The sequence below is a fragment of the Punica granatum genome, chromosome 6 (assembly GCF_007655135.1).
Source record: "Punica granatum isolate Tunisia-2019 chromosome 6, ASM765513v2, whole genome shotgun sequence".
Classification (NCBI taxonomy): domain Eukaryota; kingdom Viridiplantae; phylum Streptophyta; class Magnoliopsida; order Myrtales; family Lythraceae; genus Punica; species Punica granatum.
In genome coordinates, this window is record NC_045132.1 from 17,858,217 (window position 1) to 17,867,421 (window position 9,205).

Below are 9,205 nucleotides of genomic sequence, written 5' to 3' on the forward strand. Positions count from 1 at the left end.
ACAAAAAGTACATATTATTATTATTATTATTATCATTATCATCAGTATTATTTTAAATTTGTATAAAGGAATTCTTTATTTTTGTGAACGATCAAATCTTTAAAGATTTGACTTTACTATAAAACAAAACATTATACCCTTCTTCTCATTAGAAAAGGAAAATGCCACTAGTATTCATCATCTTTTCCTTCTATTCACCAAAAAAACAATTTCGCTGTAATACAATGGCGCACAGCCTCATCTGATAATCAAGATGTTTTAGATTTGATAATCTGGTGGGACTCTTTGTACCCTTCATAGATATTTGAATTTATATTTCATTGTCTTAAACCGATGGACCTTCCTTGTAACCGAAAAAAAAGTCATGTCAAAACACTACTACTATGTTTATTTTTTATTATTTCCTATTTCTTTAAAATGTTGATGTTATATAATTAAATTAAATCTGTGAAAATCAATCGAGCAAGCGCGTAGCGGGTGCTCGAATGCTCGTAGGGAAGAACACCAAACGGTGATTTACAGATGGCCCATGAAGCCCAAAACCAGAGCCCGGCCCACTCAGCCCAACGTCAGGAGGCAGCCAGCGAGCCGCGCGGGGCATATTATTTAAAAAAATAAATTTAATTTATTTAATTAATTAAGGGAGCGGGGAAACGAAAGGAAAGAAACCGAAGCCCCTGAACGTGTCTTAACGGAAGCGGAATCTGAAGCGCTTTTCCGCCACGTGGCACCACTTAGCCCCTCCACTCTCTCCTTCCTTTTCTTCTGCCACTATACTCTCTCTCTCTCTAACTTTCTCTCTCTTCTGTTCGCTCATTTTCCATGGGGAAAAGAAGAAGAAGTAGATGAAGCAGATGATGGAAAAGGGAGAAGAAGAAGAAGAAAGAAGGATTAAAGAAATGGCGTCCATCCTTCCTTTTGTTGTTGATTCTTTGCCTACCAATCTCTCCTAATCTCTACCTGTCATGTCCCCATTCGTGTTGATGTGACCCCTCGCCTCGTTCCCCTGCACCTTCCCCTCTCCTTTTACACGGAATTCCCGATTCCTTCCTCTTCACTCCTCCTCTTCCCTCCTTGCCTTTACCCCTCCCTCCCACCTTCCTCCTTCGCCATTCATCCTGTCCGGAAATGCAACCAGACTACCCCGAGGATCGCGGCTCCGAGAGCTCCGTCGAGTTCCGCGACGCCGTCTCCGGAGAGAGCGGCAATGGCTGTCATTCTCCCGGTTCGTTACCCTTCGCTCGCTCGTTCTGTTCTTCTTGTTCGGTCCGCGGTGGAATTTGGAATGGTTCTGTGAGATGAATCCGTGAATGAAGGAATTTGGCGCCTTTTTTTGTTTTGCTGAAATTTTACGCTTGGCTAGGGCTCGTGGACCTTCCCCCCCTTTCTTTGTGTGTAGCAATCATGGGAATGTCCTTTGTCAATTTCGGAGATTACGTAGATTCTGTCCGATGACGCTGATCTGTCCTTCTCGGTGTCAGCTCTCAATGTTGTCTGACATCCATGGAAGGGCAATTTGCGCTTTCTGAAGATTTTCAGTTGTTGCTCACTTTTTCCTGTGTGTGTAGAAATCTTGGGAATGTCCTTTGCCAACTTCAGATATTACGTAGATTCTGTCCGATGACGCTGATCTGTCCTTCTCAGTGTCAGCTCTCAATGTCGTCTGACATCCATGGAAGGGCAATTTGCACTTTCTGAAGATTTTCAGATGTTGCTCACTTATTTGGGTCTTTTCCGAACCCCGAAGTATTTGGCATTTGCTTGTGGGTACTTATGGTTCTCTCTGCAGGGGTAAATGATCAGAGTTCACCAATTGAGAGTATACCTGGTGAAGCATTAACTTCGGTAAAGTCCGACACGGATTCGAGCCGCACTGCGAAAGCAGGGAAATCCACCGAGAGTATGCCTGGCGAAGCATCGACTTCGGGAAAGTCCGACACAGACTCGAGCCACACTGCGAAAGCAGGGAAATCCACCAAAAACCACGGCAGCATATCCCACTTTGCCTCAAAACTGTTCGACGAGACAATTCCGTTGAAAAAGAAGGTTTTACATTTCTACTGTGCTTGGATGGTTTTCTTTGCAGCCTAATTAATTACCTGCAATTGTTCTGTTTGATATATCCTCATTCGTTCTATTTGCCTTGTGATTTTGCTGTTCATGTAGTATTGGTCCTCTGCCCGCTGTTCTAATTAGAGAATTTTGTATATTAGCTAGCACTTATGGAGATTATTGATAAATCTGCAGCTCAAGTTGCTAAGACGCCTCGCTACTGTGAAACATGATGGGACCGTGCAATTTGATGTTCCAGGAGATGTTAAACCTTCGACTCTTGATTTTGGAACTGGGGTAGTATACAATGGATCTACTCATGAAGAAACTTTATCCGAAGAAATCGAGGATTTGCGTCCTCTCCAGATAGTGATGCTCATTGTTGGGACCCGAGGAGATGTGCAGCCTTTTGTTGCAATCGGACAACGATTACAGGTTGCTTGCATCTTATGGATCTTGCTCTTTTACTCTCACGCTACTGATGTAATTCTAAATGCAGGAACATGGGCATAGAGTCAGACTGGCTACTCACTCAAATTTCAAAGAGTTTGTGTTAACTGCTGGGTTGGAGTTTTTTCCTCTAGGTGGAGACCCTAAAGTTCTTGCTGGATGTAAGTTTATCATTCACAAATGTTACTTGAATACTTTTGCCCTGATAAATTTCATGGTGAAGCATGTTTCTCAGTTTTTCTTTGCAGACATGGTCAAGAATAAAGGCTTCCTTCCTTCAGGACCTTCAGAAATACCCATCCAACGGAGTCAAATAAAGGAGATTATTTTCTCTTTGTATCCTGCATGCAAGGATCCCGATCCGGAAACCAACATAGAATTTAATGCAGATGCAATAATTGCCAATCCTCCAGCTTATGGTAAGACTATTTCACAGTGAGGTCTTCCAAATGGGGCAAATTTTGTTGCTTCTTTTGAAATGAATTGTGAAGAAGATTGAAAGGCTTGGGCTGCATCTGTTAGACGTAAGAAATAAGTATACGCCGAGTCCATTGACAAGCAAAATCAGCTGCAGAGACACTTAATCCTTATGGTGAATATGGATTTACAGAATTCATAAAGAGGTTGATTAGTTAATGGACACTTTAGATGTCTCCATGCCATCTTCTTCATCCTTTTCTTTCCCTATTTCTCTTTCTTAACCGATTTTTTAAACTTGGCCCTAACTTGGATAACTGTTAAATATTACAGACTTGTAGGGTGGAGAAACCCTTGCAGAGTAGTTGTTTCTCAATATTACCAAACTAATTTTGACCATTGTTCTTTCAGGACATACACATGTCGCGGAGGCGCTTAATATACCACTTCATATATTCTTCACAATGCCATGGACGTAAGTATTATTTGGGTGGGATGTGTTTTGGTTTCCCAGTCTCCACTCTCCTTCATGTAGCCTTTCTTATATACAAGGATCAAATGAAATGCTAAAACTGACATCGTCTCTTCATCAGACCTACCAGCGAATTTCCCCATCCTCTTTCCCGTGTGAAACAACCTGTAGGGTACCGGGTGAGTGTTCTTTAAAACTGTGTTTTATGCTCCTTAAAATCTCCTTCCCTTATTGCGTGGATTAATGGTGAAGTATTTTGCAGCTATCCTATCAAATTGTGGATGCGATGATTTGGCTTGGAATAAGAGACATGATCAATGATTTTAGAAAGAAGAGATTGAGGCTCAGACCTGTGACATATTTACGTGGGCCCTACATGTCTCCTCCAAATTTGCCTTACGGTTATATCTGGAGTCCTCACTTAGTGCCAAAACCTAAAGGTGAGATTTTGCTTTGGAGCATAATCTAGGATGGTTGCTTAAATATCTTCTCTCTATACCAAGAACCTTCCTGGAGTGGAATGTGGAAGTGCTTGTCTCAACCTGCTTGCTATAGTGATTTATTTCTTTATCAATAATATCATCTGTCTTGGTTCAAAATTGCAGACTGGGGCCCTAAGATTGATGTAGTTGGATTTTGTTTCCTTGATCTTGCATCAAGTTATGAACCTCCAGAGTCACTGGTTAAATGGCTGAAGAAAGATGAAAAGCAGAAGCCAATTTACATTGGTTTCGGTAGCCTTGTCAGTTCTCTGATTCCAATACCTCTTCTTTACTTGTCAAACAAAGATGACAGTAAATCCCATTCAGTTTATTCCATATCGTTTTGCTTGGTTTTAACTTTGTTTTGCTCTTAATTTGCAATAGCCAGTTCAAAAACCTGAGAAGATGACTGAGATAATAGTTAAAGCTCTTGAAATTACTCACCAGAGAGGTATCATTAACAAAGGATGGGGTGGTCTTGGGAATTGTAAGCTATAAGTTCCTGTTTCAATTCAAATCCTGGATTTTTCGTTTATCTTTTGTTTGGCGTTGATGTTGAAATTCTACAGTTAGTACAAACAATAAATAGCTGTCCCTGTTATTTCTTCTGCAGTGGAAACGCCAAAAGAGTTTGTGTACTCGTTGGACAATTGCCCCCATGACTGGCTTTTTCCCCAGTGCAGTGCTGTGGTAAATATTAAGTTGCTTTCTAATATGATTGATTGGTATATTATGCGTATGACTATCAAATCATTTGAAGTGGTGAAGCTTTCTTCCCTGGGATGATGCCGAGGAGCTAACATTTTCCAGTTAAATTGATAGTCCTTTCTTGATCTTTTCTTCCCCCAGAACAGCCCATGTCAGGGACACTTGGGTGAAACATAAGATGGCTGGGCCGAGCTGAGTTAAGCTCAAATCTCTGCTCGAGCTTGAGATCCATTACAATCATTATTTAGGCTTGCTTGATCTTGGCTTGAAGTGCTATTTACAAATGAGGGTTTGATTCGAGGCATTTTAATTTCCTTCGATGGCTTGAAAAGAGACTAAACTCAGCCTTGATCAAAGCTTGAGATTATTTCGGGCCAACTAAGAGTTGAGTGAAGGTTCTGAGGGCTGAATGAACTGAAAATGCAGGATAACCTTGATTCAAATTCGAGCCCCTCGACCCTATCGAGATTGAGCTCTCCATGATCCTGAGCATTATCAGGTCGAACATAAAGGAGTCATGCAGTCTAGGCCAAGTAGTTTGGGTTTGGAAGTAGGCTGGTTCACATCACCACTAAACTTTTAGTTGGTCTAAATATTTAAGAGCATTATTTGTGGTTGTTTTTGCCAAAGGGCAGCAATATTAGGTCATGAGTAAGAAGGAATGAAGTATGCAAAGAATATTTCGGAAAACTTACGTCCATTGTTTCCCAGGTACATCATGGGGGAGCTGGTACAACTGCTGCTGGCCTGAAGGCTGCGGTAAATAAAAATCTGCCTTTATTTTCGGGAGGAGACCTCTTATTTATCTCAATGACCATTGGGAGATTCTTATTTGTTTCTTACAACCTCCAAACAGTGCCCGACAACTGTTGTGCCTTTTTTTGGAGATCAGCCATTTTGGGGAGAAAGGGTGCATGCAAGAGGGGTTGGCCCTGCACCCATTCCAGTTGACGAGTTCTCTCTCGAGAAGTTGGTCAGTGCAATACACTTCATGCTAGATCCAAAGGTATTTACCTGACAATTGTTAAAACTTCCATGCAAGAATCTACGTTTTCACACTGTTTGTCTTTATCTTTTGAAGAAAAATTATCATTTATCTTCACTTGAAAGCCATGAGGGCTAGAGAACTGGAAGGAATGAGTTGGATTCAATTTTGGAAACAGTCCCACTTTGCTCGGGAATTTCTATGAGACTTTCAGTTTCTTACCACTTACGATTGCAGTGCTTAAACTCACGTGCAATCCTCATTGAGGCCTTACACACTGTTCCAGAGGCTGCATTTGCAATTAGATGCACTTCAGCAATTAGTTTTTGGGTGGTTGACTATGACAAACGGTCATTGCAAAGGAGATTTTTCAATTTCGCATCTAATTAGAATAATTGTCAAACCCATGAATTTAATTACTACCACGTGGCGAGTGGTGTGGAGACAATGATTGAATCTGTCAAATAGGTAATTAAAGACTATGAATTAGTTCATAAATTTAGGGTCCCGATCAGTCGACAGCCTGTGTTAGAAGTTCAATCTTCCTAACCAAATGAACTCTTGGGCTGCACTTCATACACACACAGAGAGAGAGAGAGAGAGAGAGAGAGATCTGAGGATTGTCATGTAGAATGCAACCACATCTTATATGGCGATTCAATCCCATTTTTAGTTCTCGGGTTTCAGTTTCATTACCTTGTAGAAGCCAGACGCTTTGTAAAGTCTCTTAGGTGTACCTGGTGCCGAAGATTGTTTCCAGTTTTCTATTTTCTTGTATGAAAACCATGTGAGAGGTTTTTATTGTCCACTTCATAGGAAAACATGCATCTTCTGGAGCATCACACTGATTGCCTTATCATATGCTGTTCCTTTCAGGTGAAGAAAAGTGCGGAGGAACTCGCCAGAGCCATGGAGAACGAAGATGGTGTCACGGGGGCCGTGCGAGCCTTTTACAAGCACTTCCCTCAAAGAAACTTGACTTCAGATTGCCAGCCATTGCCTAACAAATCGAGTACGCGGAAATCAAGTGCACTTTCAATGAGACGATGTTTCGGCTGCTCCTGAGTTTTTCCCATGTCAAGGTTCTCTCATGTTCCGTGCTTTTTTTACTCCTATTGTTTAGTTGTTGTATGTGATTGTGTATATGTCAAATTGCCAAAGCTTTGGTTCCTTGATGGCCAGTTTTGCCTCGAGATTTTGTTCTATCATGTATTTCGGCCTCGAAACCACTACGGATTTCATTCCAGTTAGGCGAATGTCCTTCCATTCGTTGAGGTGGTTGTATTTGGCGGAGGGATGATGCCTCATCGGTGCTGATACACAGTATATGATTAATGGAAGTGTCATCATACAAATATTGGTAATATGATCCATCTTCGCCTGTTGGTTGTCACCCAATTACTATTTTCAAGCTGTCTGCTTTGATATCAGAATGTAATACAAGTTTCGATCAATGTTACAGTTAGGAATGGCAACTGGGCGGGTTGGGGCAGATACTTGAGTATCCATGATTGCCCCGCTCTCCTTGCCGGTCCCGTGCCAGTAAGGCCAGGCGGATCCATGCCTGCCCTGTCTCGAGATTGGAGAAGATTTTATAGCAATGAAGAAAAATGAGTAGACTATCACTGTCGCATTTCACTTATTCATTTGTCATTTGTCATTGCCCCTAATATATTTTTGTCACCAGTTAGCCTCAAACGTTGACATTCCGTCTAATATTTATACATTTCCGTTAACTTTCGTGACGGAAAATTCATGGACGTTATATGTCATGTCACTTTTTGGTCACAGAATGATATAAATGTTAGACAGGATGTCAATGTTTGGGGTTAACTGGTGATAAAAATATGTAAATGGTAAAAACGGTGAGAAATGAATAAGTGGAGGGCGACAATGATAGGAAAAAAAATCCTCTCTTCTACTGGTCTAGGGTTGAACGTTCTCATTTCACAGTCAAAGAGAAAAGCTTCTGCTTTCCACTGGTCTATTTTTCCCTTTCCTTTTTATTTTTCTAATTAAGTAAATAAATAAATGGTTGGATGGACTAAGGGGATTGATCTCAGGCTGGGGCTTATACAAATATTGGTTTCCTTTGACTTGACTTAATATTATATGATATTATATAAAAATATTATATAATATGGGGATCGGGGCAGGGCGCCAGCCATATCCATACCCGCCCCGCCCCGCGCATGGATATTTCATTTACTACCCATCCCTGCTCTATTTCAAGCTCGGGGCGGGTAATATCTGCCCCCAAACGGATCGGGCCGAAATTGCCATCCCAATTTATGGTCAATGTAGGATGATTGGGTTGTTTGTGCACAATGGTTTCTTACTCGGTGTCATAGCGAGATGATTGCATCTTCTCCTTCCATATGAATTGCTCACAATGTTTGCCTTTTTTTTTTTTTTTGACGCTTTCGGTTGGGCTAAAAGACAGGGGATGGAGTTTGATTCGAAGGTTTATCCATCCATCGAATCTTATCTCGACATAACTTGAGGGAGTGTGTCTACAATTTGAGATCAAAAGATCGCATGATGCAAAAGGGTATGATCCGAAGGCTCAGGTTGATTTTCATGTTTGAGTGAGGTCCCCATATTTAGTGCGGACCATGTTAATTGACTCTGTTAGTCCAACAGTGGATCGGTTCATAAGATAATAGAGTTTGCTCATTCTCTTGAGGTCTTGGATTCCAATCTTTGTTTAGAGTGCGTCTAAAGTAACTTCAATGGATTTGCTAGGTCCAATGGAAATAGCTTGTGAATTCAGAAGACATTACTATGCTCATATGATGATAAATTTCTTAATGGGTGACTTACTATGCTCAAAAACAATAAATTTCTCCTTATAAAAAAAAACAATAAATTTCTTATTAGATAACAAAACTTATTATTTAATAAGAAATTTCACCGGCTATGCATGATGAGGTGACGCTCTCTGATTGGTCTTTGCAATTTGCTTCTTTTATTGAGCCTCCGAGCACAATAGTTAATTTTGTTTTTTTTTCCATTTTTTAAAATATATCTGATCAGACTTTAGCCTTTTCTTTCCCAACTACAGGGAAAAGCGATGATACACAGGGCCAGCACAAAAATAACTGGTTTGGGAGAACAATTACGAATGAAAATGTACTATAGTAAAGCTATTGAAAAATAATTCATGATTTCATAATAAGTGGTTTGAAACATTAATTAAAATTGCTAAAATTAAAATAAATGGTTAGTTAATATTGAAATATATAATAAGCAGGAGCAGTTTGTTTAGAAAATTTAATCTTAAATTGCTAAAATTAAAATAGATAGTTGTTAATGTACTTGAAATACATGATAAGCAGATTTGGTATTGCCTTCCCAGAGAAAATCACATTTGTAATCGCCGAATTCAATCAAAATCATTGTTTGAAAGTTTCTCCCGAAGCACTACTATTGCTTGAAAAATAATTAAAAAAGAAGTGCGTATGAAATCTCTCATCACTCTACAAAATGAACTTTAAGACTGCCCAATTAAAATGAAATGCTTATTCAAACTTCGAATTCAATTACACCGTATAAAAAGAGCCTAAATAATTGGGGATGGAGCGACAACACATCGACTCATCCTCTGGTTATGATCAGAAATAACAAGCAGACTAATGC

The 9,205-nt window shown here is 40.1% G+C and overlaps 1 protein-coding gene across 4 annotated transcripts; it reads left to right on the top strand.

Annotated features, from left to right (window-relative positions):
- Positions 1 to 793: 793 nt before the first annotated feature.
- Positions 794 to 7,326, top strand: LOC116211206 (sterol 3-beta-glucosyltransferase UGT80A2-like). Of its 4 annotated transcripts, XR_004157631.1 has the most exons (16): positions 797 to 1,225; positions 1,790 to 2,046; positions 2,248 to 2,487; positions 2,552 to 2,663; positions 2,751 to 2,921; positions 3,331 to 3,394; positions 3,513 to 3,570; positions 3,654 to 3,831; positions 3,997 to 4,133; positions 4,258 to 4,360; positions 4,487 to 4,563; positions 5,293 to 5,340; positions 5,438 to 5,587; positions 6,443 to 6,648; positions 6,749 to 6,926; positions 7,029 to 7,326. XR_004157631.1 is itself a non-coding variant. In XM_031545475.1 (14 exons), the coding sequence occupies exons 1-14, from the start codon at positions 1,129 to 1,131 to the stop codon at positions 6,629 to 6,631; spliced, it is 1,881 nt and encodes a 626-aa protein (XP_031401335.1). In that variant the 5' UTR covers positions 798 to 1,128; the 3' UTR covers positions 6,632 to 6,939. The 4 variants fall into 4 exon arrangements, 2 of the variants coding, with proteins under 2 accessions (XP_031401336.1, XP_031401335.1); XR_004157630.1 differs by having other exon boundaries at positions 798 to 1,225; positions 6,443 to 6,926; XM_031545475.1 differs by lacking the exon at positions 7,029 to 7,326 and having other exon boundaries at positions 798 to 1,225; positions 6,443 to 6,939.
- Positions 7,327 to 9,205: the final 1,879 nt, after the last annotated feature.

Excerpts from the sequence above, each read along its gene's own strand:
- LOC116211206 (XM_031545475.1), top strand. The coding sequence starts at position 1,129 with ATGCAACCAGACTACCCCGAGGATCGCGGCTCCGAGAGCTCCGTCGAG. Across the intron at positions 3,832-3,996 it reads CTTAGTGCCAAAACCTAAAG|ACTGGGGCCCTAAGATTGAT; the intron begins GTGAGATTTTGC and ends TCAAAATTGCAG. Across the intron at positions 5,341-5,437 it reads CTGCTGGCCTGAAGGCTGCG|TGCCCGACAACTGTTGTGCC; the intron begins GTAAATAAAAAT and ends ACCTCCAAACAG.